The sequence below is a fragment of the Euprymna scolopes genome, chromosome 2, assembly GCF_053919585.1.
Source record: "Euprymna scolopes isolate OS-2025 chromosome 2, ASM5391958v1, whole genome shotgun sequence".
Classification (NCBI taxonomy): domain Eukaryota; kingdom Metazoa; phylum Mollusca; class Cephalopoda; order Sepiida; family Sepiolidae; genus Euprymna; species Euprymna scolopes.
This window is the reverse complement of record NC_136483.1, coordinates 76,028,659-76,043,866: the sequence shown is the minus strand read 5'-3', so window position 1 is coordinate 76,043,866 and position 15,208 is coordinate 76,028,659. Positions and strand designations below refer to the sequence as shown.

General features: G+C 33.6%; 2 protein-coding genes across 3 annotated transcripts in view; one reads left to right on the top strand and one right to left on the bottom strand.

The window, feature by feature from the left end:
• The window catches only part of LOC145292493 (uncharacterized), an 80,727-nt gene extending 78,606 nt beyond the window's left edge, over positions 1 to 2,121 (bottom strand). Inside the window, exons 1-2 of the mRNA XM_080138730.1 lie at positions 1,859 to 2,121; positions 739 to 837 (exon numbers count right to left, since the gene is read on the bottom strand). Coding sequence (XP_079994856.1) covers positions 739 to 837; positions 1,859 to 2,009 — 250 coding nt within the window. The 5' untranslated portion in view covers positions 2,010 to 2,121. The remainder of the gene's footprint in view (positions 1 to 738; positions 838 to 1,858) is intronic.
• LOC145292509 (transmembrane protein 248-like) overlaps positions 1 to 15,208 on the top strand; it is a 133,491-nt gene that overhangs the window by 899 nt on the left and 117,384 nt on the right. The window contains exon 1 of one of the 2 annotated variants that reach the window (XM_080138737.1): positions 2,401 to 2,554. The exons of the other annotated variant lie outside the window; for it this stretch is intronic. The gene's annotated coding sequence lies outside the window, so the exon portion shown is untranslated. Of the gene's footprint in view, positions 1 to 2,400; positions 2,555 to 15,208 lie in introns of those variants that run through there. 2 annotated transcript variants of the gene reach the window in all.

Genomic DNA, 15,208 nt, shown 5'->3' with positions numbered 1-15,208 from the left:
AGAAGAGATGCCGATGCCGTTGTTCATACCTTTTAGCCCTTTTCCTGAATTTTCAGCGTTAAGATATTGAAAACAATTTAAATTAAATCATGATTAACTCGAAATTGCATTTTTCAATAAATAAAATTGAATATTTACTACACGTGGTCCGTTTTGGAAATGTCCAAGTTACGATTGCAGCTTTTAAACAAACCCACACGTTGTGACGTTCACAGATTTTAGTATTATAGAAAGACTAGTCAGCAGTTACGGCTGCTGGTGTTTAAAAAAAAAAAAAAAAAAAAAACTCGCCCAGACTTTTAGGGGTACGTTTTACAATAAACAGAACAAAAATATAACAAATAAATGTTATCAAAGGCAAGATAAGATAGAAATGTCATGGTAACATTTATCAGATCGGGTTTTACCAATATTTTGTTTATTTTTCCATTTTGGGGCGTTTATTCAGCCTCCAAAATTGTAATCCTATTGTGTTGGCCATTTATTTTTTTCTTATTCTCACGCAACGCTCGGTACCACTTGTTTTTCGAGATGAATAAACGCTTTAAAATAAGTAAAACACTAAAAAATTACCCAGCTAGGTAAAAGAATAAGTATCTTGCTTTTGATAACATTCATTTGTTATATACTTGTTTTTTTTTTTTGTTGTTGTTGTTGTTTTCGTTCCGTTGTCTCTTATAAAACATACCTACTTTTACCATATCAGAATTAAATATCTTGAAGTAAATGTTTACTCACCACGTGTTTTAGTCTTCGATCGCCACTCCAAAAATTCGGCAGCCAGTAGCAGTATGTCTAGACTCATCTCATAGGGTATCGATTTTACGGTCACTGAAACTAAAGTCACAATTTCCGGGTTAAGTTACTAAAATAAAAACAATTATTTTTAATCGTTATTTGTTAGGAAATTAAAAAAAAAAAACACTGCTTTCGTGGACTTTCTAAGTTTTGAAAAAAAAAAACAAAAAAAAACTATTAGTTATGATGCTATATATATTATTGACGTTTCAACTCTTCAAAAATGTAGTATTCTTCGAGTTGCCGAATAAATAAAATTAAGGCATCGGATTCAAGCTTTATAAATTCCCGAGTTTGTAAAAAGAAAACTGTGTGATTATTAGTGGGAGAATGCATATTTAAATATTTGGAGTCTCCTTAATAAAAAAAAAAGGGGGGCAAACAAAAATGAAAATTATCTGAATGACATTTTTGAAAGAGAGGGACTGAGAAACAACGGATGAGGATGTCAATTAGGAATGAGTGACAATTTAATACTTTTAGACGATGAGAAAGGGAAAAATGCGAGATTTAATCAGAAACGTTTTTAGAGATTCCCTGCCAAAGGTAATCCCACCCATTTTATTTTTTTTATTTTTATTTTTTTTTCAGCTAGATTAATTCGGACAATTATCTCTCTTTTCAGCCATAAACAGTAATACGTTCATGAAAAAAAAATATAACAAAATAAAATGACAATTTTTTGTTCGTTTTTAACTACGATTGATTGCATAAAAGTTGAATTTAATTTAGTAAAATGATATTTTAACTTTTGAAACGAAAATGATTTTAGTGGTTTTTGAGATCGCTCAATTTTTAACGATAGGGATTCTTCATAGTACAAAATTCCATAAACGAATGCAATTATTAGTAGTTTAAGTAAATCTAATTTCTGAAGCAATCGTTTTTGTTGAAGAATTTAAAAAATATAACGAATGTGTTTGAGTGAAAACTAGTCCTTACTATTAGAAACCGAAAGATAGCAAAGAAAAAACATGACTATTATTATTTCTGTCCGTGAATTACGCACACGTAGCAGTTTAAAAAGGGAAATCGACTGGTTGATATAAATAGTGCATACTATTTCCAGTTGGTACAAGCCGTGTTGATTCAATGTTTGATCTTACGAGTCTAGTTAATACGGTAAATGTTTTTAAAAATCCGCAACTAATTCGGACTATCCCATGGTGGAGGGCATCATGGCGGCAACCCACATCAAAACACGATCTCATGACGATCCAGCCACGTGGAGACTTGATTGACAGCTGTTTCGAATTGACCAATGGTAGGCGGCGACTTTTGAGAATTAACCAATCAGCGTTTAGTCGTCTGACGTCACCACTAACATAGCAACGCCCCTAGCACGTTGTTAAAACTCACGTGGAAAAATTTAGAATAAAAATTCGAAACAGACGACTAGAAGAGTTCTTTTATTTTTATGTATCAATTACACATCTCGGATACCCCCCTCTCTAAATGTCTTCTAAGGGATCCTTATTTTTCTAAATTGAAGCTCAAATTTTACTACAGATAGTCTTGTCTGTGTGTTTATGTTTTTTTTTTTTAACGGCTTAAATTGTTCGTTCTATTTTTATTTATTTTTAGTTGCTTTATTCATGGCGTAACATTCAATTTTTTTCAACCATCAAATGTATAGTGATTTTGGATGATACCGGATAATATCGTTAATTATGTCGAGTGTGGTTGTTGGAAATCGACTTCTTTGTGGTTTGTCTGCAATAAGATCCTGATATTTCTCGAGAAGAATTATTTATGTGTAAGTAAAAAAGAAAATAATTAATTTAAGAGATGTTTATTTTATTTATTTTTTTACACAACTGAGTTCCGTACGAATAAGGGGAATCCATTTCCTCAAGTCTAATAATTCTGTTAACTAAGTAAAGACTAAAATATCTCTATAACTAAATAATGGCAATCATCTAGTGTTCTGACCCAAGTAATTTAATCGGAAAATTATTCGAACGAAAAGTTGTTAGGACGAAGATATATATAATATTTGTTTCGCAATAATTATTGTTTTCGCAACGTATTAAAATCAATTTTATTTCGCGTTGTCATAACCCGTCTCCGTTCCAAGTTTTTAGCTATACTGGCTTAGAGAACGTGACTTGTCAGGAAGAACTGCGTGTCGACTAATTTAAAACTGTGTGTGTGCTTTTTTTTTTTTTTTTTTTTTTTTTTTTTTTTACAGAAGGTTTACCACATGTCAAGGCCCGGAGGCCACTCAAGAATAAGAATTAGTGTGTGTATGGTAGTCGTTGGGACAGTAGCGTAGTAATCGTTTGTGGTGGAAATTTGGTATAATTAAGATTATTTACGAGGACGGTTCAATAAGAACTTGTTTACGTTGGATTTGAACACGACAATATTGTACCTATTTACAATGCCTCCCCACGGGACAGCCGTTTTTTAACGTGGAGAAAAGATACAAACATAAAAATTGTTTCAGTCGTGAAGGATTTCTCCTCCACTGAAAGAGAACGAGAAATGGAAGTGCCGCATCTGAAGAACAGATACTACACTTTGATCTTGGCCAAAACACGACAATATTGTAGTCAGCTGGAAAGTAGAACAGAGTTCCATAGGAGGGGGGGGCAGTCCTAGGAAATAAACTTTGTCCATGGAATCCATGTTAGGCGGCGATAGAGAATAGGAAAAAATTATTGATAGTGATTTTGGCAAGACGAGTATTTTCTTTTCCTGTTTTTTTTTTTTTTTGTTGTTTTGTTTTTTGAAAGATTGCCAAGGGGGAATCATAGATTAGAGCTCAGTCGAACACTTGCCATGAAAATAACGAGAAAGCAGAGACAGGCTTCTAACGTCTCTTCTGTGGGAAAGAAGTTGCAGAGAAGAGAAAAGGGCACCATCACCCACTAGATTACGATGTTAGTTTTGAACTCTGTCAAGGCAGCATAGCATACTTCAAGCAGCTCCTACCCAGATGTAGCAACAGCACTCCATTCTAGGACATACTTGGCTCATATACAGGTATAGAATTGCATCGGCAGTGAGATATCTACTGAAGCGGTAGAATAATCCAATCGTTTTTTTCAGCAACCTTGGCAACGGATTTGATGTATATGTTCCATTTCAGATCAGGAGTGAAAGTTAGACCAAGAAGCTTGTCTAAACATAGAGCATCCTTAAGGTGAGAGCCGTTCATTTCAATTGGCGTCAGAGTTGGAAAGTGAGAAGTTTGGTTTTTAATGCATTAAAATTAACCAGCCTCCTTTTCCCTCATTGCACCACGTGCCCAAGATCAGAGGAAAGAGAATCAGAGAGATCTTGGCTATTTCCAGCCTTTGAAGTGTTGCCATAGATGATAGTGTCGTCTGCATAAATGTCTATGCATGATCTAAGAATGTGATTTAAGAAATCATTGCTAAAGAAGAGAGTTGGGCCCAGGATGGAACCCTGTGCGATGCCAGCATTAATACTGTGAGCTTCTGATTTCTGCCCATCAACCACTACTCTTATGAACCTATCAGAGAGGAATAATTTAATAATTGAGAAAACATTTTCAGCTATTCCATAACTGGAGATCTTGTGAAGTACAACTTTATGACATATGCTATCAAAGGCCTTTGATATGTCAAGAGCAATTGCCCTAAAAATGAAGCCTACATCAAGAGATTCACTAATCCTGTGAGATATTACTACATGTCACTGAGTAGATTATTTTTGCTGAAGTGGTTGACCAATTCTCTGTTTAACACAGATTCCAGCAACTTACTCATGACGCACAGGAGACCAACTGGTCTGTATTGGGAAGGAGATGACTCATCACCTGAATTTTTAGCCTCCGTCTAGAGATTTGCTGATCCTAGATATAACTGTTAGCACATCTGCTGTATAGCTAACAGAGCAAAACCATATTGCATGTCAATGAGGAGGTTATTTTTGCAGAGGTGGTATTTTCAGCCAGAAAAGTTACATGACACAAAATGCACCTCAGTATTACAGGCCCTACCAGCATCAATTGTGGAATAAGTGGAAGACATCCTTCTTAACACTTCAGACTGTCTCCCATACAATCACCTCAAAGGAGCTAGTTGAGAGACCTAAAATTCTCTCTACACCAGAGGCAGCGAAGCCGAACACCATGCACATGGAATCAAAACCAACCCGCAGTTCCAAGTTGAGGGCAGAAAAACAACCCTGATGTATGCTGGTATCATGAATCTTCTGGTGACCAGGCCTGTGCCAACGGTTTTGTGGAAAGGTTCCACCAGATACTAAAGGCCTCTCTAACCACAAAACATCCCATCAGCAACTGGGTAGACGAGCTATCCCTAATCCTCTTGTTAGTCCACAACTCATTTAAAGAGGACCTAGGATGCACTCCAACTGAAATAGTCTTTGGTACAGCACTCTCTTTATCTGGTCAATATTTGAACGACACCAGATCCAACCTTACTACTACAAGTTTCTTCATTTAGAAACTATGTCATAAAATGGGCCAACTGAAATACACACCATCAAGGCAACCATCACCAATTACCCATGTTCCACAACAGCTACAGGACTGAAAGTTCATTTTTGTCCAAAATGATGTGGTAAAGAGACTGCTAACACCAGGGGGTTTCAAAGTTTTAAAATAGTCAGAGAAACATCTCACCATCGACTGAGGAAATCAAACAGACACCATTTCCATTGAGAGAATCAAACCAACTTTTTCTGGAAAAATCGCCGCAGGGGACAAAACCTGTCTCAACCCATCCAGAAGCCCAACCTGTCCAAAAAAACACATAATCATAACCGTCACAATCAAGGTCAGAGACACTACCAGAAACATTCATCACTCCAACTAGACACACGTCTAGGAAGAAAACTTACCTTCCCAAAGTAGTACAAGACGTATGTGTATTTCTAATTGATAATGATCAATTATCAATTAGAAAGGGCCTTGTCGCAGTTTGCCATATAGTTACTCCCTTGTTCGTAAACAAAAACACATTGTTGGTTGAAATATGACATTCCCAGAAATATGTCATGATCACGCATGCTAAAAATAGCAACAACCGTTTCTTCAACAACAAAGAAAAAACACAAAACTCAATTTTTCACAACAACAAAATAACAGACTTTTTATTTTGGGGTGAAGAATAAAATATATGCATGCAATAAACGTCACAGATATTTTAGCATGTAAGAAAATGATATGGTAAAATTAATTACAGCACTCTGTTTTTCGGTGCTAGTCTACTGTAGCATAAACAACTTTCCATGAAACAAGCTTCCAACGACTCCAGCTTACTCCTGCTTCGCATCCAGCTCACTCCAGCGTCTCTCCAGCATACTCCTGCAGCAACTCCAGTGACTCTACAGCTTACTCCTGCAGTGCCTTTAGCTCACTGCAGTGGCTCCCCAGCTCCAACAATGTCCGGCTACCTTCTCCAGTACCCACTGAAATCCAACTATCTATACCAGTGCTCACTGACGTTCAGTTATCCATGACAGTGTCCATTGACATCCAACTACCTGTACTAGTGCCCACTGACATCCAGCTACTTGCTCCAGTGCCCATTGATGTCCAGCTATCTGCTCTAGTACCTACTAATGTCCAGCTACCTGTACCAGTACCTACTTATGTTCAGCTATCCATACTAATACTTACTGACGTACCAGTGCCTACTAACGTCCAACCACCTGTTCACATGCCCACTGATATCCGGCCACTCGTGCCTACCTAAGGACCCAACAATCTGGAATCCATGGCCATAAATTTTTCCTTTTTCTTAGTAAACAGTTGAACATGATATCCGATCGTCTTAAACTGAACATCTGTGTTTGTCATTCTAGTTTTAAAAATAGTGGGTACCATAATATCAAAATTAAAGAAAGCAATAGGATACTAATACTTGTAATAAAATTATGAGTAAAAATAGAAGAAAAAGAAATATAATCTGGTATACACCACTCAATAATCAGATGCTAAAAACTAAACTTGATCAGAAATTCATGTCTAATTATAAAGAAACATTTCCCCAAAATCAATTAAAAAATATTTAATAAAAATAACATAAAACTGTTCTACAGTTGTTACAAAAACTTAAAAATGATGATTAAAGCATACAATGGCAAAATACTGAGCGCAGTAGAGAAAAAAATAATGACAAAATGCATAACAAAAGTGAGCAATATCACAATAAAAAATATCACTAAGAAGGAGAAAAATATCACCTCTAGAAATCGTAATATGCCAAACCCTAATAGCAATCACCCAAATAGAAATAAGAAAATTAATAATGAAGAGAAAAGTTGTAACTGTAGAACTTGTGCACTTTGTCAACTAAAAGATAAATCAAAAGTATTGTTTACCAAGCCACAATATTCACCAAAGAAAGCCTGAATAACAAGTAGTACTGTGTGAGTATTAACTCCCTAGATTTTAAAACCAGATATTACAACCATAAAAACATATTCAATAACAAAAAATACAGAATAAAACAGCATTAGTGACTCATTACTGGCAGCTCAAAGAAAGTGGACACTCATCAATAATCTTGTGGAAAATAGTATGACAGGCCAGTACATTTAGAAATTTAGATGAAATATGTAGATTATGTATTTAAATTTGAAATTTTAAACTTTAACTCTTTAAGAGAATAAACTTTGTTTTATGATAACAATACATAAGAAAAATAAAATGAATAAAAAAAAAAAAAACTAAACCAAGATCTAAAATAGAAAAAACTATTTCCAAGCACACAATATAGTTACATATTAATTTGACACATTCATAAAAGGGTGCATCACCCCTATATAAAACAGAATAAAAGCAAATTAACTAAAAGTCAGACAGACTTTTGTTTGAGAGAAGCCCTGTTATTGACTAATGAAAACATTAACTAGTGAGAGGGAATAACAATGAATCTGATTGATTAGCGTACTAAACTAATCACTATGTAAAAATATCCGATAACACAGATTCCGTGCATTTTAGCTTGATGATTCCCTACAGGGAAAGAACACAGAAGTCTCTGTGTAGCTTAAATACCAGAAATATATTTTCATAACTCAGTACCTAACTTTACTCACATATTGAGCAATGTTGAAATAAATACCTTGTCATAGCCCTAGTAATAACCTATTCATTAAATGAACTTTACGCTGGGCAAAATAATGTGTTTTAGTGACACCATATATTAATTTTAGTAACTGTTCATTTATAAAGGGAAGAATTGGATTCTAGAATGTGAGAATTTTCAGGGCTCAGCCAATCAGAATTGACGGACTTTGATGAGGGAGCCTTTATTATTTATGAATCGGAAAATGTAAAGATTATGTTATGTCTATGTATTTATGAGCCAATTATGGTCGTTGTAATCACAGAATCTGTGGAATGTGTAGAATTTGTCCGTAGACAACTGGTAGCAGTGGTAGGGCTAAATATTTAGAGAGAAAAATAGAGACTCCTTCCCCTATAGATGTTATGATTGTGATGGTGTTGATCGTAGGATGCAATGCAGTATTTTATTATCATGACTGAATGTGTCTAAAATAGTGTTTGAAAGTTACATAAGATAGTGGCTATTAGCCAAGATGTATTGAATTTGTATGTGACATTTGTTGTTGCAAACCTACAATACTTTTGTCCAGAGGGAAATTTCTGCAGTCATTTTATTATTATATATGGAGATAATGGCTTGAATTAAAAAAGAAGAAAATATTAGTTTTATTTAAATCATTAAAAATCTTGTAGACATCACTATGAATCTAGTAAGCTTGCATAATATTGTACAGTCGCATCCTTATTCAACAGAAGAAAACACAACATTGGGAGGATCCTCAAACTGCTCTGGATTATCGGAGGGTATGACCCCATCAAGAAGAACAATAATGAATGAGAACTCTTGGTTCATTAGTTAAATCAATTAAAAAATATTTAATAAAAATAACATAAAACTGTTCTACAGTTGTTACAAAAACTTAAAAATGATGATTAAAGCATACAATGGCAAAATACTGAGCGCAGTAGAGAAAAAAATAATGACAAAATGCATAACAAAAGTGAGCAATATCACAATAAAAAATATCACTAAGAAGGAGAAAAATATCACCTCTAGAAATCGTAATATGCCAAACCCTAATAGCAATCACCCAAATAGAAATAAGAAAATTAATAATGAAGAGAAAAGTTGTAACTGTAGAACTTGTGCACTTTGTCAACTAAAAGATAAATCAAAAGTATTGTTTACCAAGCCACAATATTCACCAAAGAAAGCCTGAATAACAAGTAGTACTGTGTGAGTATTAACTCCCTAGATTTTAAAACCAGATATTACAACCATAAAAACATATTCAATAACAAAAAATACAGAATAAAACAGCATTAGTGACTCATTACTGGCAGCTCAAAGAAAGTGGACACTCATCAATAATCTTGTGGAAAATAGTATGACAGGCCAGTACATTTAGAAATTTAGATGAAATATGTAGATTATGTATTTAAATTTGAAATTTTAAACTTTAACTCTTTAAGAGAATAAACTTTGTTTTATGATAACAATACATAAGAAAAATAAAATGAATAAAAAAAAAAAAAACTAAACCAAGATCTAAAATAGAAAAAACTATTTCCAAGCACACAATATAGTTACATATTAATTTGACACATTCATAAAAGGGTGCATCACCCCTATATAAAACAGAATAAAAGCAAATTAACTAAAAGTCAGACAGACTTTTGTTTGAGAGAAGCCCTGTTATTGACTAATGAAAACATTAACTAGTGAGAGGGAATAACAATGAATCTGATTGATTAGCGTACTAAACTAATCACTATGTAAAAATATCCGATAACACAGATTCCGTGCATTTTAGCTTGATGATTCCCTACAGGGAAAGAACACAGAAGTCTCTGTGTAGCTTAAATACCAGAAATATATTTTCATAACTCAGTACCTAACTTTACTCACATATTGAGCAATGTTGAAATAAATACCTTGTCATAGCCCTAGTAATAACCTATTCATTAAATGAACTTTACGCTGGGCAAAATAATGTGTTTTAGTGACACCATATATTAATTTTAGTAACTGTTCATTTATAAAGGGAAGAATTGGATTCTAGAATGTGAGAATTTTCAGGGCTCAGCCAATCAGAATTGACGGACTTTGATGAGGGAGCCTTTATTATTTATGAATCAGAAAATGTAAAGATTATGTTATGTCTATGTATTTATGAGCCAATTATGGTCGTTGTAATCACAGAATCTGTGGAATGTGTAGAATTTGTCCGTAGACAACTGGTAGCAGTGGTAGGGCTAAATATTTAGAGAGAAAAATAGAGACTCCTTCCCCTATAGATGTTATGATTGTGATGGTGTTGATCGTAGGATGCAATGCAGTATTTTATTATCATGACTGAATGTGTCTAAAATAGTGTTTGAAAGTTACATAAGATAGTGGCTATTAGCCAAGATGTATTGAATTTGTATGTGACATTTGTTGTTGCAAACCTACAATACTTTTGTCCAGAGGGAAATTTCTGCAGTCATTTTATTATTATATATGGAGATAATGGCTTGAATTAAAAAAGAAGAAAATATTAGTTTTATTTAAATCATTAAAAATCTTGTAGACATCACTATGAATCTAGTAAGCTTGCATAATATTGTACAGTCGCATCCTTATTCAACAGAAGAAAACACAACATTGGGAGGATCCTCAAACTGCTCTGGATTATCGGAGGGTATGACCCCATCAAGAAGAACAATAATGAATGAGAACTCTTGGTTCATTAGTTAAATCAATTAAAAAATATTTAATAAAAATAACATAAAACTGTTCTACAGTTGTTACAAAAACTTAAAAATGATGATTAAAGCATACAATGGCAAAATACTGAGCGCAGTAGAGAAAAAAATAATGACAAAATGCATAACAAAAGTGAGCAATATCACAATAAAAAATATCACTAAGAAGGAGAAAAATATCACCTCTAGAAATCGTAATATGCCAAACCCTAATAGCAATCACCCAAATAGAAATAAGAAAATTAATAATGAAGAGAAAAGTTGTAACTGTAGAACTTGTGCACTTTGTCAACTAAAAGATAAATCAAAAGTATTGTTTACCAAGCCACAATATTCACCAAAGAAAGCCTGAATAACAAGTAGTACTGTGTGAGTATTAACTCCCTAGATTTTAAAACCAGATATTACAACCATAAAAACATATTCAATAACAAAAAATACAGAATAAAACAGCATTAGTGACTCATTACTGGCAGCTCAAAGAAAGTGGACACTCATCAATAATCTTGTGGAAAATAGTATGACAGGCCAGTACATTTAGAAATTTAGATGAAATATGTAGATTATGTATTTAAATTTGAAATTTTAAACTTTAACTCTTTAAGAGAATAAACTTTGTTTTATGATAACAATACATAAGAAAAATAAAATGAATAAAAAAAAAAAAAACTAAACCAAGATCTAAAATAGAAAAAACTATTTCCAAGCACACAATATAGTTACATATTAATTTGACACATTCATAAAAGGGTGCATCACCCCTATATAAAACAGAATAAAAGCAAATTAACTAAAAGTCAGACAGACTTTTGTTTGAGAGAAGCCCTGTTATTGACTAATGAAAACATTAACTAGTGAGAGGGAATAACAATGAATCTGATTGATTAGCGTACTAAACTAATCACTATGTAAAAATATCCGATAACACAGATTCCGTGCATTTTAGCTTGATGATTCCCTACAGGGAAAGAACACAGAAGTCTCTGTGTAGCTTAAATACCAGAAATATATTTTCATAACTCAGTACCTAACTTTACTCACATATTGAGCAATGTTGAAATAAATACCTTGTCATAGCCCTAGTAATAACCTATTCATTAAATGAACTTTACGCTGGGCAAAATAATGTGTTTTAGTGACACCATATATTAATTTTAGTAACTGTTCATTTATAAAGGGAAGAATTGGATTCTAGAATGTGAGAATTTTCAGGGCTCAGCCAATCAGAATTGACGGACTTTGATGAGGGAGCCTTTATTATTTATGAATCAGAAAATGTAAAGATTATGTTATGTCTATGTATTTATGAGCCAATTATGGTCGTTGTAATCACAGAATCTGTGGAATGTGTAGAATTTGTCCGTAGACAACTGGTAGCAGTGGTAGGGCTAAATATTTAGAGAGAAAAATAGAGACTCCTTCCCCTATAGATGTTATGATTGTGATGGTGTTGATCGTAGGATGCAATGCAGTATTTTATTATCATGACTGAATGTGTCTAAAATAGTGTTTGAAAGTTACATAAGATAGTGGCTATTAGCCAAGATGTATTGAATTTGTATGTGACATTTGTTGTTGCAAACCTACAATACTTTTGTCCAGAGGGAAATTTCTGCAGTCATTTTATTATTATATATGGAGATAATGGCTTGAATTAAAAAAGAAGAAAATATTAGTTTTATTTAAATCATTAAAAATCTTGTAGACATCACTATGAATCTAGTAAGCTTGCATAATATTGTACAGTCGCATCCTTATTCAACAGAAGAAAACACAACATTGGGAGGATCCTCAAACTGCTCTGGATTATCGGAGGGTATGACCCCATCAAGAAGAACAATAATGAATGAGAACTCTTGGTTCATTAGTTAAGGTAGCAGATCCAGTTTAATAGGAAGACAACGCAAAAAGGAAGTTATAAAAATGGACATGAGAGAAAGAGGGATAAATAATGATCTGGTCAGAGATAGGTTAGTTTAGAAGTCAATTTCTTAAAGCCATCCAACATATGGCAACATGTTAAACTACTGGTGGTGGTGATGATGATGAACAGCAGCAGCAGCAGCAGAAGAAGAACTGGTTCAATTTCACCATATAAGGGTGTATGCACAGTTTACACCTTAAATCTAAAGATCACCAAGGGAGATAACTCGGACACGAAACGTATTGAAAAACCTCTCTATGCCTTCAACTTCTATAATATAAATATTATACAATTGTTATGAATGTTTTTAAACATAATTGGAACATTACACAGTGAACGTCAAAGATCAAACTTCATCACAGTCTAAGCATTAATTGGTTTTAAGTATATAAAGAATAATGATATCAATAATTTAGACCAAAGTGCACAAAAATTTGTTAGAATTAAATTGTTCTTAATCAGTATTATTTGGATTATTCTGACAACTATCCTATTTTTTAAAATTTTTACTCACATTCACCCCTAACAAGGCATATTGCCACTTGGACGCAAAGGGCTACTATTTAGGACCATGCCTAGGAGAGATTAACAAGATGTTGGTTCGCATTACATTTAAACTTCTACAGTCAGAGAAGTAGATAGCAAGAATGGAATTCCAAAGTCTAGCTGTTCGAGGGAAGAAACTATTAGAGTAGAAAGCTTTCTGGCATTTGGGAACTTCAACAGTGAAGTTGCTAAGCAGATTTATCGAGGATATGTATGTCGAAAGGGTACAAGTGCAACGAATTAATCAGAAAACAATCCTTTAAAATATTTATAAAACAGGCACAGAGATGCAATATTGCAGGGATAGGACAGAGGTTGGAGCTTAGTTGACAAAGTGGAACCTATTAGATTGAAAACTCTTTTTTGGACCCTATCCAAGAGAGAGAGGCTAGTGGTAGATGTACCAGTCCAGATGTGGCAACAATACTCCATGCATGGGCGAATAATGGCCTCATCTGGGATCTTATTCTCTTTTTTTTTCTGCATTATTTTGGATCTGTACCGATTTGATATTGTGTTTCAAATTTTTTTTAGATGAGGATTAATAATTTGGATTATTTGGATTACTGTTCTCATCTTGGAGAGTATTCTGAATAATCAAAATAACCCAAATGGTGCAACTACACTATAAGAGCAAAATTCGAAATTCTTAATATTAAATACAAGGTAAACCAATGTTCTCTACTTAATTATCATGTTACAGTCACACAACATATATAATATATAGTAACATATCCAAAAATTATGAAAAAAGAATAAGATAGAAAAAATTATTAAAAAATATTTTTGGGCGAAAATTAGCGAATATGAAATGTTTGGCTAAGAAAACACTAGAAAGTTCCAAGGGGGGTAAATAGTATGTAACTATTGCCAATGTTTTAATAAATTGTGTATTAACAATAAATATGAGTTATTTGCCTTGTTTTTAGTGTAACTGAGTTATTTCTAATGTTATTACATCGCGTCTTCAAAACAATATGACAAGGGTTTTTTACAATAAAGCTCATATTTTTTTAAAAATAATGCGATAATATTTAAGTATTTCTGACATGCCAATTAAGTAGATATCATTGCTTTTAGTTGAAATTAACACAAAAAGTCAGTAGATACCATTGTTTTTTTTAAATTGTTTTTTTTCGATTTCTGAATTTTGCTGTGATGGTGTAGTTGAACCATCCAAATTATCAATTCTCATCTCAAAAGATGGAAACAGTAGTCTGAATAATCCAAATAATCAAAATCTGTATCAAAATCGCAAAACGGTTCTGACAAACACTAAAACGCAAATAACTCAAATTAGTTATACCCTTTCTTTCTTCAGTTCATTTCAATACGCTCTCTTCAACACTTCTTAAAGCTGGCAAGTTTTTATTTAAAGTATTTTCAACCAATGGAAATCTTTCCAAATCCCAAAAAGTAACACATACATGCGAACGTAGTAACTCAGTGTTAACTTAAAAATTCCTATAAGAGCATATTAACAAAATCAGTTTTTCCAGACTTCACCAGCCATACCTAAAATGAAATATTATTGCCATATCTGGGCGGAAGCTTCTGAGAGTACCCTATCCTATTTTAACAAAATTTAAAACTGGCTTCAAAACCTTCTAGGTGATGCCCTTTTTTCTTCTCTACAACGTTTTTCCCACAGAGAGACGTTGCGAGCCTGTCTCTGCTTTATCGTAACAAGTGCTCATTTGAGCTTCAATCTATTGCCAACTCTTGGTAAACTTTAAAAAAAACACTCGTCTAGCTATAACAAGCATCAAGAGTTCCCCCACTCACTCTCTATCTGCGCCTAAATCTAAATGCAAATTCCAGAAACAAAGCTTCTTTCCTAGAACTGTTCGCCTACGGAACTCTGTTCCACTAGCCTGCTATCCAGCTGACAATAATATTGTCATCCTCAAGTTCAACGTTAACAAGTTCTTGTTGGGCTGTCTCCCCCCCCAACACACACATACCTAAATAATCCATTTCTATCCTATTTCCACAACTAATTACTAATATGCTGTTATTCCGGTGACCACCATACACTCATTAACCCTTATCATCAAATGATCTTCGGGACTTGATAAGTGGTGACTCCGATGTAAAAAAAAAAAAAAAAAAAAAAAACTGCACAGAAGACTCAAGAATATCTGCTTAACAAACGACCAACTTTGGCCTTTGGTCAAAGG